Genomic DNA, 25,905 nt, shown 5'->3' with positions numbered 1-25,905 from the left:
GTCCACCCCAAGTTAGGAACTGAGGACAGGTTTTCCCTCCACTCCAACAGTGTCCCCTTCTTCCCCTGTCCACAACACACATTCCTTTACTTTCCCCCTCAAGCATGAATGGCAACCCCCTGCTTATAGAGCAGACACTAACCTGTCCCCTGCCTCAGGTCCCCCCAAAGCCTAGTCTCAAGTTCAAGACTGCAGACCACTTAATGTGTCCTGAAGAGCTCTATGTGCACCCTTACAAATCAAACATGCTCTGCTTGAAGTTTTTGTCACTCAGACAATATTTGGAGCATTCTCACGTTGGCAAGCTAAGAACCAGCTACTGTGATATAGTGCTGGTTACACACAGGGCCAAAACCACATCCTGGAATGAGCTCGCACCACCTCCTCAGCACATGGCAACCATGGAAAACTCCTGCATGTCTTAGCTGCCATCCCTGAAGCAGACAGTGGCACATATGAAACTTTCATGTACCGGACAGTTTGTGGCCTGGTACCCATGGCGTGCCAAATGCCAGATGTTGCTCCTGGTGGCACATGCTCCTGGTGACACATTCTCAAGCACTCAACTCCTTTGATTGTGTGAACAAACAGTCTCTTGAGACTACATTTTACACTGTTTCAACATTGTGAGCCACTCTGGAAATATTTCTATTCAGGGGCATGGGATACAGCATTCATAAAGGAATAAATAATTAAAAAAATATTTATCATCAGCACTTCTCCATGCCTCAGTATCATATGGATGAAGGAATGACACTAAGGGGGGAAATTACATGATTCCTTGTTCACTACATTATTTTATGTATTTATTTAATTTATATCCCGCCTTTTTTCCTCCAAGGAACCCAAGGAGGCGTACATAATCCTCTTCCTCTCCATGTTATCCTCACAACAACAACCCTGTGAGGTAGGTTGGGCTGAGAGTCTGTGACTGGCCCAAAGTCACCTTGTGGGTTTCCATGGCCGAGTGGGGACTAGAACCCGGATCTCCCGACTCCCAGTCTATCACTCTAGCCACTACACCACATTAGCAGACCAGCATGTTAAGAATCCACAGGGAAAACTGCATAGTAACTGGTCCTCAGTTACCATGTTAAAATAGAAGTGAAAATTAAATATTTGCTTTTAAACCATAAGCATTTATTATTATTATTATTATTATTATTATTATTATTATTATTATTATTTATATATGCCCTTTTCCCCAGAACTGGGACTCAAGGTGGTTAACAAGATTAAAACATGTACAATTAAAACATATAAATATAAATTTACAAAAGTTAAAATAGAATTAAACCTGCAGTGAAATTAAAAACATTTTTTAAAAAATTTAAAAACAGTACGAGATAAAAAAAAAAATCCAATACATTAACACAGGTCCAGAGTAGTTCCAAAAGCCTGCCAGTACAAAAAAGTGTTTGCATGCCTCCGAAAGTAGTAGTAGTAATAATAATAATAATAATAATAATAATAAATAATATCTCCTGGGCAAACAACAGCAACTTCTGTTTTACAGTAGATTTACGCCCTCTAACTTTAAAGCCATCAGCACCTAAAGGTTCATTGAAGCTGCTTACTAAATTACCCCAATAAATGAGTTTCTCCTTAATGTCAATCAGTAATCTGGGTGCTCAGAAAGAAGCCGGATGATAACTGCGATTTAATTTTAGCTGCAGTTATTTCTGATGCAAAGTCTGAACCTCACAGTATTGGAAAACAGCAGCTGTCACGGTGCTGCTGAATAGAATGGCTAATTATGGGACTCTGGCTGCAGCGTCTTCTGCCTAAATCAAGCCACCACGGAGCGCTGACCTATTGAGCCGAGATCTCCATTTCACAGCCAATTACAGGTTACTGTGTGTAAACTGCCAGACTTTTAAAAGAGCATAAAAGGCAGATCCAGATAAAATACTCTTGGAGAACTACATCATTGAACTTTGTGGCCTTGTCAAAGACAACTCAATAAAACAACCATGCAAACAGGTCCATAGCCACAGCTAGACCTAAGGTTTATCCTGGGATCATCCAGGGTTCGCCCCTGCCTGAGCACTGGATCCCCTGTGTGTCACCTAGATGAACAGGTTTGATCCTATGGCCCAAGAAAGTAACTAGCCCATGGAGGTTGTTCCTTCTAGCCTCCCGGCCTGCTAATATATGCATTGGTCATTTCTGGAACATTAATGGCAGGAGAGAAAGCAAATACCAGCTCTCCTCCAGCTTACAAAGATTTTCAGCCTGGTGATCTGCAGAATTTCATTCACCACAGGCAAACCAGCCGAGCGGCTATTTACAACATGCAGTAAAGTCAATTCGTCAAGTGGCTTTTGTCTCCATTTTCTTCATTTGTAAAATGGGAAGAACCACCACATCCATTGCAGACGAAATGAAATTGACACTTACCTAAAAGAGCATCACCACAATGCAGTTTTTGCACTCCTTTGTACCTTCTTGGCTGTCACTGCATTGCTAATAATTGGCTTTTTTATTTTTACAAAGGGCTTTGAGATTGACGAGTGGAATAAATCTGCTTTCAAGAGAAGTTGCATAGGAGTCCCCATCAATTCCCATCTTTTCTACAAATATTTTAGCATTACCTTCTTAATCCCTTTCCCCAACTGCAAGGAAGCCTAAATCTGCATAACTGCACTTGCTTGTATTAGGGTGACCATAAAAGGAGGACAGGGCTCCTGTATCTTTAACAGTTGCATAGAAAAGGCAATTTCAGCAGGGGTCTTTTGTACGCATGTCGCATCTGGTGAAATTCCCTCTTCATCACCACAGTTAAAGCTGCAGGAGCTATACTAGAGTGACCAGATTTAAAAGCAGGCAGGGCACCTGCAGCTTTAACTGGTGTGATGAAGAGGAAATTTCACCAGGTTCTCCATATATACAAATGACACCTGCTGAAATTCCCTTTTCAATACAACTGTTAAATATACAGGAGACCTGTCCTCCTTTTCACATGGTCACCCTATATTCACCCCTTGCTACCCTGGCCACTTCCTTCCTCCCCTCCCCTCCGCTCTCTTAATCATCCCCTCTGGCAAAGTTTTGAACATAAGATCCTCGTGCCAGGTGTTTCTGGCAAGTCGCTTTGCAAAGGGTCATGTACACTGAGGCTGTAGCTAGACCTAAGGTTTATCCCAGGATTGTCCTGTGGTCAAACCTGTTCATCTAAGTGCCACACAGGGCATCCAGCGCTCAGGCAGGGACGAACCCAGGATGATCCTGGGATAAACCTTAGGTCTAGCTACGGCCTGGCACTACTATCTAAAAAATCTTCATAATAATTCAGAGATGTATGTCCACCACTTCATGGATGCAGTATCAAGTGTTGACTTCCGTCTGTGAATGAGCCCAGTTGATTTGATTTAAATCAATTTGATTTAAATCATGATTTAAAAGATGATGAGTCATCAGAAAGACTCGATTTATTTATTTATTTATTTATTTATTACATTTTTGTACCGCCCAATAGCCGAAGCTCTCTGGGCGGTTCACAAAAATTAAAACCATAATAAAAACAACCAACAGGTTAAAAACACAAATACAAAATACAGTATAAAAAGCACAACCAGGAGAAAACCACACAGCAAAAATTGATATAAGATTAAAATACAGAGTTAGAACAGTAAAATTAAAATTAAAATTAAAATTAAATGTTAAAATACTAAGAGAATAAAAAGGTCTTCAGCTGGCGACGAAAAGAGTACAGTGTAGGCGCCAGGTGGACCTCTCTGGGGAGCTCATTCCACAGCCGGGGAGCCACAGCGGAGAAGGCCCTCCTCCTAAAAGCCACCTGCCTCACTTCCCACGTGACTCCCCCCCCCCAAAAAAGTGCACTATATTCAATGAATTTTTTGAAACTTAGCACGTAAGAGGTAAGGAGTTGATTCTGTCTACATAGATTTGCAAAGGAACAATGGGATTGTGATCTCTGCAGACACAAATTCACAGTTTTGAGAACTGTAAAACCAAGCATCTGTGATAATATCTTCAAGAGAGAAAAATTGCCCAATAATCTTACAGAAACCTCTGAAAGAGCATGACATTGAGAATGGATTAATGGAATTCATTTACCCAAAAATTTAAACATTGCATGAATATACAGCCTCATGCGAAATAATTAAAAACTAATCCTTATTTCATGATGAATAACCTTTGGACTATAATGTATCTTAAAGACAAAACTATCTTTAGATAGATTTTTCCTCAAAACATTTTATTTTTAAAAAATCTGATTTAAATTAAAAAAAACAATTTTTTAAATTTTATTTTAAAATATCATTGATTTTTATCCACCCTGGGGGCGGATAAAAAACCTCACAAAGAAGGCTTCATATCAGTTTGCCCATCTTTAGTTTCCTTATTAAGAAACATATCCAGGAGGGGACTGTTTAAAAACAAATAATGAGCGACCCCCTTCACAGCCACCTAGCCCAAAGCACAATCATTCCGTTTTTATCAGATTATTGTGAATTAAGCTAAACCAGGAGTGTTGAACTTCAGGCCTCAGGGCCAAATCCAGCCCTCCAAGATTCCCCAAATGGCCACACCCCTTCCCTATGTTCCCGCTTCTCCCCTAATTAAATTAGGCCCTAAGACTAAGGCCTTAGCTAGACCTAAGGTTTATCCCGGGATCGTCCCGGGGTCATCCCTGTTCATGTAAATGACACACAGGGGATCCCGGGAACAGGCAGGGACGACCCCGGAGCGATCCTGGGGTAAACCTTAGGTCTAGCTAAGGCCTAAAAGAGGTTCAATACTCCTAGACTAAACCAAGTCTTAGCAGCTTTGCTTTTAGAATGTGCAAAACAACGTCAGCCCTCCATTCTTAACAAGCTGGAACTGGAATAGGATTAGGACAGACTGGTGACTGCTATAAACTAGGGTGACCATATGAAAAGGAGGACAAGGCTCCTGTATCTTTAACAGTTGCATAGAAAAGGGAATTTCAGCAGGTGTCATTTGTATATATGGAGAACCTGGTGAAATTCCCTCTTCATCACAGCAGTTAAAGCTGCAGGAGTCCTGTCCTCTTTTGTAGAGTGACCAGTTAAAGCTCCTGCAGCTTTAACTGTTGTGATGAAAAGGGAATTTCACCAGATGCTGCATGCATACAAATGACACCCTTTAAAATCCCCTGTTAAAGGTACAGGAGCCCTGTCCTCCTTTTCATATGGTCATCCTATCTAATCAAGCCCCAAAGGGCCCGTAGCAGCCTACTCAAAATCAACCAACAAGTCAACAGCAGAAAAGTAACTGATGAGTTCCCTATCAAACTGGATAATCCAAGTTTCCAACCATAAGTCTTTGGATATATATAGGACACAAAAGGGCACATAGATAAATTAATTGTTTAAATGCCTTCCCAATCAAGAGGGAAGAGAAATAAATCCCTACAAGACAAGGCAAGAGCACTCACTGCTAAAAAGATGGTCACTCCGAGGGGCAGAGAGAAAGTACAAGAGAAGTTTCCACCACTGCTTGCAAAAGCCCAACAGCAACTTTTACTTGCAAGATCTTCTGTAGGACAATTCCTAAGAATTCTAAGAATATAAATACTGCGAGCAACACAAGTGACTCTGCAGGAAAGCTGAGCAAAAGATGATAAAACACTAAGAAACCACACACACAAGTTTTCCACACTTCTCTAATTTGTGGGCATTATTTGTATGCCTCTTTTCCAAGGCAGTGTACAAACTAACCAAACTGGGTAGCCAATTTACTTGCTACTTGTACTATCATGTATGACTCCAAAGCAAGAGTACCAAGTGGGCCTACTTTTTTCCAAATGCATCAAGGTATCATTGTTAGGTAGGACAACCTTACAGGGCTTTGTGGCCCTCTGAAATATCTGACTTTTTCCAATATCGTTTAACAATAGCTCATTGATACTTGACAAGACCATTTGCTTCTCTTTTTTACCATTATTATTATTATTTATTTATTTATATAGCACCATCAATGTACATGGTGCTGTACAGAGTAAAACAGTAAATAGCAAGACTCTGCCGCATAGGCTTACATTCTAATAAAATCATAATGAAACAATAAGGAGGGGAAGAGAATGCAAACAGGCACAGGGTAGGGTAAGCAGGCACAGGGTAGGGTAAAACTAACAGTATAAAGTCTGCACAACATCAAGTTTTAAAAGCTTTAGGAAAAAGAAAAGTTTTTAGTTGAGCTTTAAAAGCTGTGATTGAACTTGTAGTTCTCAAATGTTCTGGAAGAGCGTTCCAGGCGTAAGGGGCAGCAGAAGAAAATGGACGGAGCCGAGCAAGGGAAGTAGAGGCCCTTGGGCAGGCGAGAAACATGGCATCAGAGGAGCGAAGAGCACGAGCGGGGCAATAGTGTGAGATGAGAGAGGAGAGATAGGAAGGAGCTAGACCGTGAAAAGCTTTGAAGGTTAACAGGAGAAGTTTATATTGGATTCACTTGTCAAAAACCACCTGAGAGCAGAATTAAACATGATGGCCGGATCCAGAGGGCTGCAAGGCTGGGCCCAAAAGTCCTACAAGGAAGCCCATTGGCCCAATAGTGCTGCCATTCACACTTTGAACACGTAGCACCCAGAAAAGTCTGAGACAATGTGTGAGAATTCTCAGTTTGCATGATCTAATTTTTCCATACTAAAGCGGTCTAGTGAAGTTACCTTATCTGAGGGCCTACAAAAACTTGGAACTGGAACTGCTTGAGGAAACAAGCAACCGTGTATCTCCTCCTGTCTACCAGTATTTAGTACTAGTGCTGTGCCAGAACTTTCGATTATTCCATTTTCAGCATTTTGTGGGGGACGGGGGGAAAGTAAAAACTCTGTCAAAAGAGGCCGAGAGGTAAGAATTTCTGAGAATTTTCTCCTTGGGGAGGGGGGCAGGGTCTCCACATAACTTTTTACATGTAGCCAGTGAGAGAAAAAGTTCCCAAAAATAGGGGACAGGATTCCGCACAGCACTACTTACGACAACAAAATGTGTGATACAGTAACTTGGCTCTTCGGGGTTCCCTGCCCTCCGCTCTGATTCAATGGCTGTTGCTTGCATAACTGGCTGAGGGATTATGGGAGTTGTAATCTAACACATCTGGAGGGCACCAGGTTGGGGGAAGGTTGTACTATGCGTTACCTGAGGAAGAGGAGGAGATGTGGGGTTGCTGCTTTTGGTAGCCATCACATAGGCCCACAATCATCTCACTGTGGGCCTTGCTAGGCCAGAGGTTAGCGCAGTGCGAGGCCCGTGCGAAGCCCTGTGTGTCCAAACGACGCACAAGGGATCCCGGCCTCATGCTGCCCTGGCACCACACTAAGGTCAGGCTGAGGCCGAGACCGCGGGAGAGTGGACCGTCCCGCTGCTTTTCCTGGCTACCGCACTTAAAGCCAAGTAGCTGGGAAAAGTGGTGGACAGGCTGCAGCACTCCCGTCCCCCGTCCCCTTCCGCCGATCTCCCCCCCCCCCCCACGACCACCCCTGGCCTCCGATCCCCCCTTCTCCCCCCCATGTCATAGAATCATAGAATAGCAGAGTTGGAAGGGGCCATTTCCCGCTGTCGCCACCGATGTGCACAGGCCAGGAGATATGACGACAGCAGGAAATGCCAGCTGGGGACATCGTCATCGTCAGCGGGAAACAGCGGCTGGGGACATCGGCGGCGGCGGCAACAACACCGGGAAACGGCAGGTGGGGGCATAGGGGGGAGAGGGGGATCTGAAGGCCAGGGGAGGTCGGGGGGGAGGGAAGATCAGCAGAAGGGGATGGGGGACCACTATTATTTTCACACAAAAAAACCTTACCTGTACTGGTGGTGCGCTCCTGCGCATGTGGCCCCTTTAAGTTTAAACAAAATAGCAGACGCGATGGGGCTTTCCTAGGCCCCGTCGCGTCTCGCGTGTAGACGGGGCCAACAGGTCACGCTACTTCTAGCGCGGTCTGGCCCCTCCTCACCACCGGATTGCAAGGTAGGTCTAGCAAGGCCCTGTGTCTTCAATCTCAAATGAGATGCAGGAAATACAGTCTTTGTTTTATTTGTTGGAACTACGGATTTTAACAAACTAGATTTTTCAGTTGTTTAATCATCTTCCTTTTAATTATGCTCCTTTTAACTAAAAATGTAAAGATCTGCATATTACAAAATCCGTATAAAATTTTGAAATATTATTATTATTATTATTTTATTTATTTATTACTATATTTACATACTTGCACTATAACAAAAGTTCTCTGGGCAGTTCACAAACAAATACAAAGTTTAAAAACAGTATCAAAACAGTAAAAAAAACTATTAAAACTAAAGAAAACACAATTAGAAACACATAATTTTAAGGTGAGAGGCCTAGACTAAAAGACCTAAGTTATTCAATAGGCCCAGAAGAATAAAGAGGCCTTCACCTTGGGCCAAAGAGACAATAAAGATAGCACCAAGCCAGCCTCTCTGGGGAGGCTGTTCCATAAGAAGGTGCCACAACTTTTAAAAAAAACCTCTCTCCCCAGTAAGACTCCCACCTCACCCCATTTTGTGGGAAAACTCAGGACAGGGCCTCTGAAGATCTTAGGGTTCGGCAGATCCATATGGGAAAAGGAGGTCTTTCAGGTAAACTGTTTAACAAACGCACACGCAGACACATAAAGATGGCTTATATTACACCATATTTATTACATTTACATCTCACCCTTCTTCCAAGGAACTAAGCAAGACATATAGTTCAACCCTTTCTTTATATTCTCGTAATAATCCTGTGAAGTACATTTGGCTTTGAGAGAGAGAGAGAGAGAGAGAGAGAGAGAGAGAGAGAGAGAGAGAGAGAGAGAGAGAGTGGTTGGCCCAAGGTCACCCACTGAGCTTTCATGCCTTAGTGAGGGCCCAATATTTGTCTAACACTAACCATAAGCTACTGTAAAATAATTTACAACTGCTCGGTTCACACAATATGCTAACCCACCATGATTACTGTGTTGTCTAGACGCAGCACATTTTCCATAGGGTGGCCTGTTAACCATGTAGTAAGGTTTATTTTTCTCGAACAAACCACCTTGAGAACTCATTGGCATATTGTTGGGTTGTTCAGGGTGATCGACAAGCCACACCGCATGGTTACTGAGCAACCCTGAGGAAAATGCACTGCGTTCAAACATGATAATTCACCCTGCGAAAAAAGCACTGCATGTAAACAACATGACAGCCCACCTTGTGAAAAAAGTGCTGTATTCAGACAGCAAGATAACCCACAGTTCCACCACAACGCAGACTGGGTTGGTTAGCATGTTGTGTGAACCCAGCCAATAAATGACTGAATTTACAATCCGATTACTTCTTTCAGGGCTACAAATTAAGGGAAGGGAAGGAGAAAAGTTAGCAGGCTAGAGGTGGAGAGGATCTGAAGGATTATGGGAAAATCTGGGAGGTCACTGGCAGAATCTGATATTTCCTGGCTTTCAGACACTAGCTATTTGATAAAAAAAAAAGTTTTACTGATAAAACCAGTAAAATATCAGCTGGTTAGCAACCCAAGTTACTTTGTTTCAGCACTCTCTTTTCCTGACACTTCAATAGTTAATGGGCTTGGGTAGCAAATAGGTTTCAATGAGTCTGTGATAACAGAAGAGGTGTTCAATTTTCTTTGACAATTCTAGAGGTTTTTTTTCCCTTATGCTTTCCGAGTTCGTTTCTTGGCACGAGTTTTTCCAACTGCGTTATCACTGCAGCCCAGCCTTCTCCTAATCCAGCAGGGTGGTTTGAAAATTGTATCAGAAAGAACAGCAAACGTCCTCCTGGTGACATTTTGACTCATTGTTTCTAGACAGCATAACAGCGGATGAAGACAAGAGCTTAGTAGGAGGGTGGTAGCTGTATCTCAACAGGAAAGCCAGGAAGAAGAAGAACAAGCAACAACAAGACATAACAGCAAATTCCCATTGTAAGCACAAGTAGGTGTGCGATCCCTGGGCTCACACATTTCCTCCTCCCCTGCCTCCACATGTGAGGTGAGGACATTATAAACTTCTTATCCTGGTTTACAGTAAACATAGGCCACAGCTAGACCTAAGGTTTATCCTGGGATCATCCAGGGTTCACCACTGCCTGAGCACGGGAACCCCTGTGTGTCACTTAGATGAACAGGTTTGACCCCCTGGATGATCCAGGGATAAACCTTAGGTCTAGCTACGGCCATAGTTTCCCAGTTTAACACCAGTTTTAAAATCTCTTCACTGGCTGCCAATTAGTTTCCGGGCGAAGTATAAAGTGTTGGTTATCACCTGTAAAGCCCTACATGGTTTGGGTCCAGGTTACCTGCGGGATCACTTTCTCCCGTACAATCCGCCCCGCACACTCCGGTCCTCTGGGAAGAATCTACCTCAGTCAGCCAAAGCTAGGCTGACAGGTATTACCCAGAGGACCTTCTCTTCTGCTGCTCGAGACTGTGGAATGGCCTGCCGGAGGAGATTCGTCAACTTGACAGTCTTTTAGTATTTAAAAAAGCAATAAAGACTGATCTATTCTAGCAAGTATATCCAGTGAAATTTTAGAATGTTTTTAGGATGTTTTAATCATGTACATTATGTTTTTAATCAGTTTTTATGTGTTTTATATTCACTCTTGTTCCCCGCCTCGAGCCAGGTGGAGAGGCGAGTAAGAAATAAATAAATAAAAATTATTATTATTATTATTATCATCATCATCATCATCCCATCTGACCTACAAACTATAGTTTGCACTCGCTCCTGGTTTGCCAGGCAAGCATAAACCATAGTTGGCTGGCTGGGATATAATAGCAAACGATGGTTTCCTGCAAAGCAGGGGCATAACTAATTAAGCAGAGTCTGAGAAAAGTCAGGAGGAGGGGGTGGGGGTGTTGGGAGGCAGAAAGAGTACATGTGCATAGAGCCCTCTTTGAAAATCTAGTGAAGAGTAAGTCTCAACACAAGCAATGATTCCATTGGATTCGTTTGGTTTAACTGCTGTTTGAATTGTACATCCCAAACATCAGCGCTCCAGAGCCTCTCTTCATGTTCATCTGGAAATTCTAGCCTGAGGGATTTGCCAACACACCAAGTAAAAGTCTATCGCCACTATCATTTCCAACTTCTGTAATATACATTTGCTGATACACTCTCCAGCTAAAATGGAAATACCACAAAAGCAGGAGTTCTCCACAGCTATTTGGCATGTATGGTTCAGTTCAGACATATGAGCTTGCTGGGAATCTCCTTACACACACGTTACTTTTTTTTTTTAATGAAAAATTACATCTGCACAAATAATATAGCAATCCACTCGCAAGCCAACCCCTCAACCTAACTCTGCAATTCAAAACACACTTACTAGGAAGAAGCTTCAATGGGCCTTTCTTCTGCATAAACATGCATAGAATTGTTCTGCACATTGCTTAATCACTCCTTCTGACAATAATTAATTGCCTTGTCATCTTAATTATGTGACACAGGATAGCTTATAAATTGAGTCTCTGCAGAATATTTACTAGTTCTGTATTATTCTAGCCATAGCAACTGCAACTGGAGGAAGCCATTATAAGACAATATATGTGTCAGCTTCTCAAAGTTTGTCTCTAAGTTTTAGATTTCACAATTCAACATTTTAGATTGTATTGTAGCAACAGGATGCTTAAAGCTGTCCTAATCACACTCCCATATTTACCAATCTCTTTATTACTCAATCCCAACAATTCTGTGAGTCATTGTACCAGCCAGGAACTCAAATTTACTTGAATTTAAAAAACAGAACACCTGAAATATCAAGCTCCATTTGAACTCTTGTATTAGTCTCCCTCATCCCAAAAGATTTAGTACAATGGTACTATTACCAATGGATTAATAGCCAAGGATCTTCTCCTCAAGTTTTTACCTGCTACAATTTTGGTAAAAAGAAAGTTGACTCAAGACAAAATGCTTCCTTTTTTAAATTGCATTTAATAAAAGCTTGACATATACATTGGAACTCTGTTGAAGATCAAATTAAATGGAAAGAAACTCTGAATACACAGTTTTGACAACAGTGGGAAATGTTGTCACGTATATCTCACAATAAGTATTTCATGGATTACATTTTTTATGATAGGGGGTTATCTCAAGTAACAACCTTGTAAGGTTATTATTATTATTATTATTGTTATTGTTATTGTTATTATTATTATTTATATAGCACCATCAATGTACATGGTGCTGTACAGAGTAAAATATAGTTATACATCCCTAACCTTGGTTACACTGAGAATATGGGGCAAGGGTTAAAGCCAAAGACCTTATAGAAAATAATCCAGAGAAATCATGAATTGATTACTAACGTTTCCCAGCAAATAATAAAAAGATAAAATAAAAGAGTACATTTGCATAGGGAAAACAAACGTAAGGCAACCCCTTGGACCGAAGGGATGCCTTGTGCCCTCTACTGGACAGTGCCACAAAATACCAGCCAAAGCTCGCCAAGATCTTGCAGGATCACCCCAATGCAGGCAGCTAGACATGCTGCATCCCATCCAGAGAAAGCAGGTTACATAAGGAAGATGGGCTAATTTACAGAAAACGGCTTTTTCTAACGCAGTATGCTACAGTTGGGGCTTGACTGGAATTGAAACGTTCTACTGGTGTGTACTGATGATTTTACTTGAGAAGGATATAAAGCAATCAGCCCCATTTGATAAAGGTCTTATGTGCATACAAGCCTAGACATTTGGCCACTGAAGGCTGTATGGTCAAAACGCATATGGCCACTTGAAAAGAAAGCACTATTTTAATAATTCGTTGGATGTAAAATTTGGAACCACAAGTGCCCCTATGTAAAAATATTATTTTTAATTTATTGGTTTTGTATTAAATTTTTACATATCTTTGCCCTTAACTTTGCTTTTAACATCAGCTTAAGAACATCAGAAGCGCCCTGACGCTGGATCACACCAAGGGTCCATCTAGTCCAGCACTCTGCTCACACAGTGGCCAACCAGCCATCGGCCAGGGATGAACAAACAGGACATGGTGCAACAGCACCCTCCCACCCATGTTCCCCAGCAACTGGTGCACACAGGCTTACTGCCTCAAATACTGGAGAGAGCACACAACCAACAGGGCTAGTAGCCATTGATAGCCTTATATTCCATTAAGGCTAGAACCTTTGTGTGTGTGTGTGATAATTTATAGGAAAAACACTCATTCTAGTATTAATTACCTAGTACTAATTTCCTATATTTCAGACAACTTGATGGATTGCCCCATCATGTTTTTCATTCCTCGCATCTTATGGAACTCTTATGCACACACCATTAAAAAAAAACACCTTCACGATTCCAAGTATGCCACATTTACACAACAGGTGTAATGTCCCAAAGATCCTTTTAACTGGAAGTGCCGGGCCTTGAACCTGGGACCTTCTGCATGCAACGTTTGTGTTTTCCCACTGATTTTATCCCTTTCCATATGTAGTTGCTGATTGGTGGTGGGAATATTCTGTACATGTTCAAAAGGACTGTTTAATGTTACTTTACACAATGTTCTCTTTTCCTGCTCCACAAAACCCAGCTTTTTCATTAAGCATTTTCATTTGACCCCTTAGTTCTTATTCCCAACTGTAACTATGGCTAAATATATGTAACTCCTTTTGTTCATTCCTCCCCTTTCTGCATGTGTAATCCCTTCTGTTCCCCCTGACACATATGACTTTATAAGCCCAAAACCAAATTCAGCTGTGTTGGTATAGCTAGTCCTATAAAATGAAAACAGAAAAGCAGAATGTTGCTTACTACTGTAAATCACTTTGTTCCCAGTCAATTAAAGAAGAAAAGACACAACAATTTGAATGAGAAGACTTCCGTAACCAAAAAGCTACAGCTGTAATAAAACCTGGCAAAATAATAGTCAGACTCAGCAAAACCCACACTTGGCAGTCACTGTGTGCGGCAGTAAATACCCGGAAAGTAGAATCCAACATTGCTGACTATGTGTGCTTGGTTAAAAGGTATTTTGGCAAACTCTTAGGCTCCCAGAAAGAAAGACCTTCAAACTAACAATATAGCATTCATCTGTCATCGAATTCACCTATGGGAATATATTTGCAAGAACTGATTCATATAATCCTATAAGCAAGGAGTCCCAGCTGACCCTGGGAACTCATTTTACATGGACAACATAATGTGTAAATTCCCTGCCTAGGTTCCCTGTAAGGGAAAGACCAGGGTGGATGTTTTAAAGGCAAGTAGCGAAAGGAAAGGGTTCCACGCATGCCAGCAGGTTCACACAACAGTTTCCAAACTTCGTGCGTAGGTCAATAGTATACATGAGAGAACTGTCAGTGTACCCTGAGAAACAAATGTTACAGCCTCCTGTGAGTATGTACCCAAAAGGGCTTCTTGCTGTGTCCCTGCATGATTCACTGTTCTGGCCATGCCACCCTCCAATAAGTTCACTAGGGCAAGGAATTCTTCCCTATTTTAGTACCTGGTGCAGTTTGATCATTCCATCGCTCACAAACCCTGACACTCAGAGGGGACTACCTGTTACACATCTGTAAGAGTCACTGCAAACTGTGCCTCTCATTTTTAGCCCGGGGGGGTGGGGGAGATCAATGACTCTCCACTATCAGAAGTTTGGGGGGACGACACAAGCCTACTCACAATTAATCTGGCAGAGAGGTGAGAACCGAACAATGATCCAACATAGAGATTAATTATAAATTGGACCAAGGTGAGTCTAACCATTGCTACTGGGAAGCACCGGCACAAGTTCAACCCTTGCTTAGTGCATATTGTTTTACAGCTCTAGAAAAAAAAGTTCTGGAATAACATCTGCAAACCTGTATTTTAAGATGTTAATAATGAAAGGAAACGCTGCAAGCTAGGAAGCTGGGGACTGGCGGGCAGGGAGGAGGAAGCAACTTCCTTTGATCCACATTTGGAAGCCAAATGCTTATACTTATCTTCTCAAAATTAATAGCTATCCTGTTCAAGACAATGAACGATGCAACCCTAAACGGGCTGTGCCACTGAGTAAGTCCCACTAAACTCAGTGGGAATTACTTCTGAGTAAACATGTACAGGATGAGGCACCACCTGGCTAGAATCCTAAATTAGTCCCAGTGAGCCCGGCTGGATTTCTATTTAAGTCAAAATGCTTAAGGTAGGGTGACCCTATGAAAAGGAGGACAGGGCCTCTGTATCTTTAACAGTTGCATAGAAAAGGGAATTTCAGCAGGTGTTATTTGTATATATGGAGATCCTGGTGAAATTCCCTCTTCATCACAACAGTTAAAGCTGCAGGTGCCCTGCCCTCTTTAAATCTGGTCACTCTAGTATAGCTGGGCTTGGTGGTCCTGGTGAGCACAGCATGGCAGCTGTGGTTTAGATGTGGAGCCAACCTAGGGCGACCATATGGAAAAGAGGATAGGGCTCCTGCATCTTTAACAGTTGCATAGAAAAGGGAATTTCAGCAGGTGTCATTTGTATGCATGCAGCATCTGGTGAAATTCCCTCTTCATCACAACAGTTAAAGCTGCAGGAGTCCTGTCCTCTTTTGTAGAGCGACCAGATACAAAAGAGGGCAGGGCTCCTGCAGCTTTAACTGTTGTGATGAAAAGGGAATTTCACCAGATGCTGCATGCATACAAATGGCACCTGCTGGAATTCCCTTTAAAATTCCCTGTTAAAGATACAGGAGCCCTATCCTCTTTTCCATATGGTCGCCCTAGGTTGGCTCCACATCTAAACCACAGCTGCCATGCTGTGCGCACCAGGACCACCAAGCCCAGCTTGCCGACAGTGCACACGTAGGCAAGGAAGCCCAGTAACAAGGTGCCAGGTGTTAGGTCCGTTTTTCTTAAACTGGGGCCATAGCTAGACCAGGGTTTGTCCCTGCCTGAGCACTGGATGCCCTGTGTGGCACTTAGATGAACAGGTTTGACCCCAGGACAATCCTGGGATAAACCTTAGGTCTAGCTACGGCCTGGGCCAGAGCATTCTATAGTGAGTTACCCTTAATAGCTATTCACAAGGTACGGCTGCCTTTCCTCCAGTCTTTTACATATACATCAAAGGCAAAAATTCTGATCAGCTGGAGATCAAAACAGACTCAACTAAAAGGAAGCGATAGCTGGATTTCCTGCCAGCAGATTGTAGCCATTTTGAGCATTGTTATATTTATCTATTAGTTTTGAAGCAGAGGGCGACGGGATGGGGGAAATGGCCCCAAAAGCATTCCTACTGGAATCAATTAGGAATTTTACACTATTTTTAAAAGCCTGAACAAAATCAATGTATGATTGTACTTTTACCCCGGGGGTTGTGGTAGCCTACCCTCTCTGGGATATTCACGACCACTTTCCTAGGTTTCTAATTTCCAACTAGTAATAAACAGTCTTCAGCCCTTTGACTTTCAAAGGCGCATGACAAAACATAGTCTACTAAATGCCCAGAGAAATGTACCAATGGAGAAGTACCGTAGCTCAGTCTATTATTATTATTATTATTTATTTATATAGCACCATCAATGTACATGGTGCTGTCTAACGCAGCTCTCTCTTTTCCAAAATAAATCCGACTCCTTCCAGTGTTCTAGCCAATGAGCATACACTCACTGGGAATGATGGCTCTTACAAGTTAATTTTACTGCAGTGCAGTTTTATTTTCTTAACACTTAATGCAGTCAATCACTTTAAACGTATTAGGCTAATTCCTGCTTGCAGGAACTTATCTGGCATTTTGCCTAGCCTATATACAGGTGTCATATTGCAGTTACATGATGCACGTAAGACTGAATTTTGCTTCCGAGGAGACATGCAAAATTCTACTTAGAAGATTGTGCTGTAAATTGCTCCATGCAGCAGCTATCCTCATGTGACGAGCATTTATGTGTTTTGGGTTGCCACGTGGAGCAGGTGTTTCCCCCCATATTACAGTAAGGGTGGAGTGGGGGAAGGTCTGTGATGTGGAGAAAGTTGCCCAGTAAATGGGATAAGCTGGTTGTACAGTAACTGCTTCCCATGTGAAGACAGTCTCCATGTGGAGCCATTTCATATCACCTCCACATGCCAGTCATCACAGCTGGCACACACCGATACTTTTGAAGTGACTCTAGATCTGTGGTTTCACACTTTCTATCTTCAGGGTACACTTTTTCCATACTGATGCCCACTGAGGAACCTCTGAGTATCAGCCACAGACATCTTTGTGGCCAATGTTCTAGGGACCACACTAGATTCATGCCAGACACTGATCAGACCATTGGACTTTGTATTGCCCTGTGCAAATGGAGAGGGAATCCTAAAACACACGCCGTATTCCCCTGCATCTTTACTGACCGTGTCAGTGAGCACTACCTGATAAACTTCTAAGGAGCCCCAAGAGTCTTCCCGAACAAAGTGGCCACAGAATGCTGTCTGACTGTTGGACAGGCAAATAATAGAAAGCCAAGGAGGGAGAGAGAGAGAGAGAGAAGGAAATGGAATATTCTGGAAGAGAATTGAATCCCTGAACAGAAACGCTCTGTGCTGCAACACAGCCTTTTCTTTGTCAAAATACGCACAGGATCGCATCCAGATTTAGCAGCGGCCACCACATCTTCTGGTTCTGAATTCCTTCAGGTTACTACTCCACAGTGCATGAAGAAGTACATCCTTTCCAGATGTCTTGGCTACGATTTGAAATTCATAAACGATTACAAAGAATTAAACTCTCTGAAACTTAGGAACAAAATCTCTCTCCTTCACTAATCACAAGCACCCTTTTAGGCATCAGGTTTGCCAGGTTCATTTCCCTGAAGGGGCTACTGTGGCTTTAGCAGCTGTATAACCATGTTTGAAAAGTGAAGCTTTTCCCATCACTGAAATACCGTGCCAGGAAGGGCTTCACCTGCCAATGTCAACAGGATCCCTGCCAAGGGAAAGCAAAGAGACAGTTAACAACCCTTTTTTGGGCACCATCATTTCTAGAGCGGAAAAATCAATCACAAATCCAGCAGGTGAAGCTTTTCCTAGCATGGAGAGTCACAAATATCTGCTTGCTCTGTGCCTTTCACAGTTCTGCAGAAGCCCTACCAGAATCATCGTATCGATCACCACATCCAGTTTGGTCTGCAGAATCACCCTACTGTTGAAATCAGATTTTATGCCCCTTGGGACGGAGACCTGTCTTGTTTTGCTTATGCTGTTCTGTAAAGCACTAAAGGACACTCATGGCGTATCATACTATATTATTATTTTGCATATATTATCTCAGTTATCCTTACAGCAATCCACTATAGAAGGGCAGTATTAATACCCCCATGTTACAGACAGGATGAGATTCAGGCCTTAGCTAGACCCAAGGATTATCCAGGTAAATGGAGGGGTCGTCCCTGCCTGCTCCCGGGATCCCGTGTGTCATTCGGATGCACAGGGACGATCCCGGGACAATCCCGGGATATAGGCCTGGTCTAGCTATGGCCTCAGGCCCATGGACAGTGGCTTACCCAAGCCTTGTCCCCCTCAGTTCACAACTGAAATTAGATTTCACCCGGAGACTTTCCAATTTAGCCACTATGCTAGCTGGCCCCCATAGTCCAGCATGACCATTTTTATACAAATCTGCCTTCTTCATCGCTGCATGTAAAAAGACACTCTTCTGAATTAAGGGAGGCAAAACAAAGCACACGTGAAAGTCTCCATCAATGCCTTTCCCACTGCATTGTCCCACTGCCAGCCAGAAATAAAATGGGGTGATGAAAGTTTTGAGACAACGGGAAATAATAAAGATGGAGATGGTGGGACTGGGAAATCAAAGGATGGAAGTGGGGGGGGGGCAAAGTTTGATGTAGCATTTTAAGGCTGTGATAACTATACAGACTTTCCTAGGAGTAAGCCCATTGAACTGACAGGGACTTACATCGGGGTAGCCACATACAGGAGCACGTTTAGGGTAAAATCCAACATAAGTCCTACTTAGAGTAGCGCCATTGAAATGAATGGGACTTAACTTAGGCCACAGCTAGACCTAAGGTTTATCCCAGGATCATCCCGGGTTTGTCCCTGCCTGAGCGCTGGATGCCCTGTGTGGCACTTAGTTGAACAGGATTGACCCCAGGACAATCCTGGGATAAACCTCAGGTCTGGCTATGGCCCTAGTCTAGAGTAACTTAAGTCTCATTCATTTCCATGGGGCTACTCGAAGTAGGACTTACGTTGGCTTTTTTCCCTTGGTGAGATAGAAGCCACTTGCATCCCACTTGGGAATCGTTCCGCCGGTCTCCCCCACCCCACCCCCGACCCTGGTTTCCCCAGCGTGGCGGCGGGTCCGTTGGGGCAAGAGGCGTGATGGCCCAGCCCGGCTCGTGCTCCCCCGGCGCTGCGCCCTTCCTCCTGCACTCACCCTCTTTGGCTTTCTTCTTCCTGGCCAGCGTGCCCCCGAGCTTGCCCAGGAAAGACTCGTCCTTCTTCATCCGATGGGGCCGCAGGGTGGGCGACCGCACGGGAGTGGAGGACATCGGGGCGGGGAGTGGGGGATCCGAGCGAGGGGCAGGAATGGGGGGCGAGGGGGTCCTGCGCGCTTCCTTCGCGTCGTGCGCTTTGCAGCCGGGAAGCGAAGCGAAGCGCCCCTGGGCTACATGGGGCGGGCGCCGGGCTCGGCGGTGGCGGTGGCAGCCCCGGGCGCCGCCCTCGCTCCACTTTCCAGCAGGCTCACCGGCGTGGGAAGGCAGCAAGCCCCCGGAGGAAGCGAGGAAGGAGGGCGCATCACGCCCAGGGAAGGGGCTGGGATGGAGGGGGTGGGCTCAGGCCGCCGCTTCCCGGCCGCTCGCACAGCGCCCTGCGATGGCGTGGAAGTCCGAGGGGCGGGTCCGCCAGCCGGCCTTGCCGTGTGGTTACCGGGAGGGGGGGAAAGGGGATCGGGGGGGGGGAAGGGGGTCTGCCCGTCTTAAGAAGAGGAAGGTAGGACCCCGGCGTGGCCAAGGAGAACGGCCAGATGGTCTGGCCAAGGACCCCTTCGTCGGTGTTTGGGCTTTGACGGGGAACAAAGGCTTGAAAAACAAATCCATGAGTAAAAGGGACAAAGAGGAATCCGCCTCTGAGCATGTGCAGAGTGGCTTTCCTTTGGGAAGGCTGCTGGCTTTCTTTTTTAAAAACAACGACAACCCTGAAGGCCTCTACTTCCCTTGCTCGGCTTCGTCCATTTTCGTCTGCTGCCCCTTACGCCTGGAACACTCTTCCAGAACATTTGAGAACTACAAGTTCAACCACAGCTTTTAAAGCTCAACTAAAAACTTTTCTTTTTCCTAAAGCTTTTAAAACTTGATGTTGTGCAGACTTCTACTGTTACTTTCTACTGTTAGTTTTACCCTACCCTGTGCCTGCTTACCCTACCCTGTACCTGTTTGCATTCTCTTCCCCTCCTTATTGTTTTACTATGATTTTATTAGATTGTAAGCCTATGCGGCAGGGTCTTGCTATTTACTGTTTTACTCTGTACAGCACCATGTACATTGATGGTGCTATATAAATAAATAAATAAATAATAATAATAATAATAATCCACGATTTCTCTGCGTATAATAATAATAATAATAATAATAATAATAATAATAATATATTTATTTATTTCTTACCCGCCTCTCCCTTTGGATCGAGGCGGGGAACAACATTAGAACAGGAATCAAGACATCTTAAAAAAATTTCATTTAACATTGATCTGGATAGGCCTGCCGGAAAAGGCTAGTCTTTAAAGCTGCCTTAAAATCACACAGAGAGTTAATTTTATGAATCTCCTCCAGCAGGCCATTCCACAATCTGGGGGTGACAGAAGAAAAGGTCCTCTGGGAAACTGATGTCAGCCTAGTTTTAGCTGACTGAAGTAAGTTCACCCCAGAGGACCTGAGTGTGCGGGGCGGACTGTATGGGAGAAGGCGATCCCGCAGGTAACCTGGACCCAAACCATTTAGGGCTTTAAAGGTAATGACCAACACTTTGTACTTTGCCCGGAAACTAATCCGCAGCCAGTGGAGTGATTTTAATGTTGGGGTAATATGCTCACCCCTAGATGTACTGGTGACCAACCTGGCTGCCATATTTTGAACTAGTTGAAGTTTCCCAACTAGGTACAATGGTAGCCCTATGTAGAGCACATTGCAGAAGTCAAGCCTTGAGGTTACCAGCGTGTGCACTACTGTCTTTAGGTCTTCCGACTCTAGGAAGGGGCGCAGCTGGCATATCATCCGAAGCTGATAGTAGGCACTCCTGGCCGTCGCATCCATCTGGGCTGTCATTTGGAGTGACCGATCCAGAAGCACCCCCAAACTGCAAACACAGTCTTTCAGGGGGAGTGTAGCCCCATCCAGAACTGGTTGACACACCTCCAAACCCAGGTCAGAGCCCTTGACAGCAAGCACCTCTGTTTTGACTGGATTCAGCTTGTTTTTCCCCCTCATCCAGCCCATTACTGCCTCCAAGCATTCATTTAGAGGAGACACACTATCCTTAGCTGATGCTGTTATTGAAGGCATAGAGAAATATATTTGGGTGTCATCAGCATACTGATAGCACCCCGCCCCATGCCTCCGGTTGATCTCTCCCAGTGGTTTCATGTAGATGTTAAACAGCATTGGGGATAGGATGGCACCTTGTGGTACACCATACAACAGCTCCTTTTTTGAGGAGCAACTATCCCCAAGCATCACCATCTGGAATCTACCTGAGAGGTAGGACCGGAACCACTAAAGCACAGCGCCCCCAATTCCCAAATCCCTCAGGCGTTCCAGAAGGCCGCTGAAAGGTCCAAAAGTACCAGCTGGGTATGTACAGACAAGGCCGGTGCTGGACTATTTTGCGCCCTAGGCAAGGTGAGCTACTTTCACACACACACACACACACACACACACACACACACACAATGCCAACTTTCATTTTGAAGAACATATGTTTCCTGGAAAAAATAAGAAGCACAAAACTTGAAACTGCTAAATTTATTTTAAAATACAAGAAATACGTCATGCCAATTATAGCAAACAAATTGGAAAGGAACGTCTATGGGTCTAAAATGCATTATTTAATAGGAATATCACCTCCAAATCATCCCCCCCAACTCACACGCGTGCGTGCACACACACACTCAGCATCACTCACTCCAAACAAACACACGCATGAACACATGCATTCACTCAAAGACCCCATGCAGCCCATTCACCCATACATTCTCTCTCTCACACACACACACACACACCCCTCTGTCTTACCTTACTCACTTCTCTTTCTTTTTCTCCACCTCCTGGTGCTTGCTTCTTGCTGCTTCTTCTAACCCCCTCTTCTTCAGCACTGGGGGTGGTGGTACTGGAGGCCCAGCTGCTCGTGACAGCGAGCAAACTGAGCCCTGCCCCCTGCCTCGTGTCGCCCTTATGCTGACAAGATGGCGCCCTGCACCCACCCAGCCAAAACGAAGCCAGGGATGCTGGGGTGGGGCAACAGCTCCACGTTTGGGCTTCCGGGCACGTTCCCACCCCCACTCCAGCATCCCTGGCTTCACTTAAGCTGGGCGGGCGTGGGGCGCCATCTCGCCCGCCCAGGCCCAGCTGAATCCTCGGGCCAGGCCGGCTCACAGCCAACGCGCGTGAGTGCTGCACTGCGCCTGGCACCCCTCTTAGCTTGGCTCTCTAGGCGGCCGCCTGAGTGGCCTCTATGGTAGCACCAGCCCTGTGTACAGAGTGTGAAAAGAAGTGCCTGGCACTTCAATAAACCTTTTACTAATAATAATATTGCAGAAGATTCCTTGGTTCCGCCCTTGCCTTTGGCTTATTTTTTACACTCCTGTTTGTACAGAGTGCCATTCTCCTCTGATGGAAATCAAAGACATCCAAGGAGCAGGAGAACTAGGATTCATCTACACCAAGCAGGATATTCCACTATGAAAGCGGTATATAAAAGGCAGGAGCCACACTACTGTTTTATAGCAGGTATTGAAGTGCACTGCAGGATCTACACTACTGCTTTTTAGTGGTACTGAAGTGCAATTACAACTGTTGGGGCCCAGGACACGTCTATACCAAGCAGGATATAACACTATGAAAGCGGTATATGGTATGTGTCAATAGGCCCCAACAGTTGTCAGTGCACTTCAATACCACTCTAAAGCAGTAGTGTGGCTCCTGCCTTTTATATACCGCTTTCATACCACTTTCATAGTGGAATATCCTGCTTGGTATAGATGAGACCCTAGTGATTGCAGCTTCCTCCTCAGCTGTTAAAGGAAAAGGCTATATATAGAACCCTATGGTGCTAAATAAATAAATAAAAAAGGCAGTTTGTAACTTGCTGATCCTGATGCCTTCTGCTGAGGCCTGTAGACCTTAGTACCTGATTCGATCAATACAAGTCAATGACATTGAAGAGCCCTGATGGGAGACCAACTAGATGTCCTGTGTGTCAGCCATTCCGTGCTGATTGAAGGAAGGGGGGAGGGGTTACATGATGATGGTGAAAAATAGAACATTACACGAGTGAAACTGATGATGGCACCAAAATGGGGGGGGGACTCAAAATGAAGAACTTAAGGTTTCACCATCCCTGAACACAGCGCTGGCTCCAGGTTTTTGAGGGTCCTTGGGCAAGACATCCACAGTGAAGCCCCCCTCCTTCAGTGAGTCAACCTTCTCAACACCGTCACCACTCCTCTTTCACATCATTTCTACCACCTGCAGAAAAGCCGTGAACAAGGAGGCAGTGGCATAGACTGCTCCTCCTATGTTGTTACGTCCAGGCCAGAGTGAGAGGCAGGTGAACCAGCAGGTTGCCGTGGTGAAGAGAAAGAGCAACTCTGAGGGCCTCCCATCAGTGGGGCCCTGCTGGGATGTGGGCCCTTAGTAGGTGCCCAGCCATGCCTACCCTTGACTACAGCCCTGGCCGAGCATATTATGATCCAAGCCCAAATTTAGGCCTGGTTCCTAATAAGCTTCCCCCAACACCATTATTCTCAGCTGAAGCAACAGAGACCTTACAGGACGTCTCTCTGTGTACCCTCCGTTATTCCCTAGCTCAAAGCAACACCAAAATGGCAGCATGAATTTAAGGAGCCTTGAGGCATGCAATTTCCAGAGTGCCTGATATCCCTGCTAAGGCACTCTGGAAAACTACATGCCTCCTGGTGCCTGGGGTGCTACCATTTCAGCTGTCTTTCTCCCATGAGGTCTCTGTATCACCAAAAATAGGTAAATTGAGGGGGGGGAAGGGCAGACCTCAGGGCTCACCTGGGGATGTTGGAGGCATCTAGTTTTCATCATTGTGTTATTGGGAGCAAATCCAATTGTGAGAGGTCACTAACAAAAACTAGACCAAAAGAAAATCTGAACTCTGAAGAGTAATGGAAAATTTCTGAGGGGCAGTTTCACAAAAACAACAGAGTCTTGTGACATCTTGAAGGACAGCTGTTTTATTGTAGCATAAGGTTTCACGAACTATAATCCACTTTGACATATACATGAAGTGTTCTCTTAGTGAGCAAGTGCACACTCAGATATGGGGGGTGAGATTAAAGGTAGGGCCAAACAATCATGAAATACGAGGGAAATAGCAGGTCTATGGCATTGTCATGCAAAAGTTTAAAAGTATATGAGAAAAAGAACAGTGATCAGTCACAACAGCTGTAATTGCAAATAATATAATATTCCCAGCTTTGGTATGCTAACATCTGCATTGGGAGAGAAATCCATTGTCCAGATTAAAACTGAAATTAATGTAATGAAATTTTCTGATAAAATCTAGTTTACCAGTTACATTCTGGAGTCTCACATGAGTAAGAGCTATACATTCAAATAATAAAATAATAATAATCAAAATCAAAGAATTCACTAACCTCATTGCTGGTACTAATAAAATTACGATACAACTGGGAGACTTAATATTTTTAAAAAATAACCATAGGGAGCTTTTGCCACTGGTTTGCCATTACGTAAACATTGGGAAGTTTTATTTGCCTTTAGAGAGTCAAAGTTGCTCTCATCGTTGAATGATATTGAAGAGCAACCCTGGTTTGTCCCATTCCTTGCTTTCATTGGTAATTAAATCACACCGAGCCACCTTAGAGAGTAGTAGGCTTGTGTTAAGTGAAGATGCGTAACTCTAGTTTGGAAGGAAGTGCTTAGTTCCTCTTCCATAGAAGAGGTACAGTTGAGTTGGAAAGTCTGGGTCTTCAATAGCAGAACAGGAAGCTCTATTAGTCATCTAAACTGCCACCCAGTAGCACACACCCTGGAAAAAAATCGTCTCTGCCTACACATCTGCAGATTGAGCCCTGACATTGCTCCAAAATCCTCAAGATATGTGACGGATCCAGACTTATTCATGCCTAGAAGAGTCCCACTGAAATCAATGGGACTTAAGTTAGTAATGATTAACTTTCCCCATTGATTTCAATGGGACCACTCGCATAACAATGTCTGGATCCAACCCCATTAACTTGGACCTGAGTAGCAAGGCCTATAGAGGTACATTTTTGAAAGAAAAAAAAAACTTGCCCTAAATTTATTTTTAAAACACTGTCCTGGAATCATACGTGTTCTGCATATCAGCATTCACAATTAAATCGTTCTCACACCCTAGCTGTTTATAGAAAGATCACACAAAACTGAGCTGCAGAGGCCTGACTTTATAGTCATGTAAACCGCCCAGAGAGCCCTGGCTATGGGGGCGGTATATAAGTTTAATAAATAAATATGTCAACATTACATAATTCTACATAACAAAACATCTTTTTATAGAGAGCCTATACACTTTTATCGAAAGCTTCATTCAACATGGGAATATGAATTACTTTGCTGGTTCAGCATTCTGTTTCCAAATGATGCCTGTCCAAAATATTAATGAGAAGCCCACAAGCAGGACAAAACAGTAAGAACTGTCCTCTGTTGTTTGCACCAAGCACCTAGTATACTACTACTGAGCATGGGAGTTTCCGGTTTTG

At 44.0% G+C, this 25,905-nt stretch overlaps 1 protein-coding gene across 2 annotated transcripts in view; it reads right to left on the bottom strand.

Moving 5' to 3' along the window:
* Positions 1-19,477, bottom strand: part of PARVB (parvin beta) — a 56,564-nt gene extending 37,087 nt beyond the window's left edge. The window contains exon 1 of one of the 2 annotated variants that reach the window (XM_063134333.1): positions 19,336-19,477. In XM_063134333.1, coding sequence (XP_062990403.1) covers positions 19,336-19,450 — 115 coding nt within the window. In that variant the 5' untranslated portion in view covers positions 19,451-19,477. Of the gene's footprint in view, positions 1-5,425; positions 5,516-19,335 lie in introns of those variants that run through there. The other variant, XM_063134335.1, reaches the window with a different exon arrangement.
* Between the last annotated feature and the right edge of the window lie 6,428 nt (positions 19,478-25,905).

This window comes from Elgaria multicarinata, chromosome 9 (genome assembly GCF_023053635.1).
Source record: "Elgaria multicarinata webbii isolate HBS135686 ecotype San Diego chromosome 9, rElgMul1.1.pri, whole genome shotgun sequence".
NCBI lineage: Eukaryota > Metazoa > Chordata > Lepidosauria > Squamata > Anguidae > Elgaria > Elgaria multicarinata.
The sequence above is the reverse complement of the archived record's forward strand: the minus strand, read 5'-3'. Positions and strand labels throughout refer to the sequence as shown.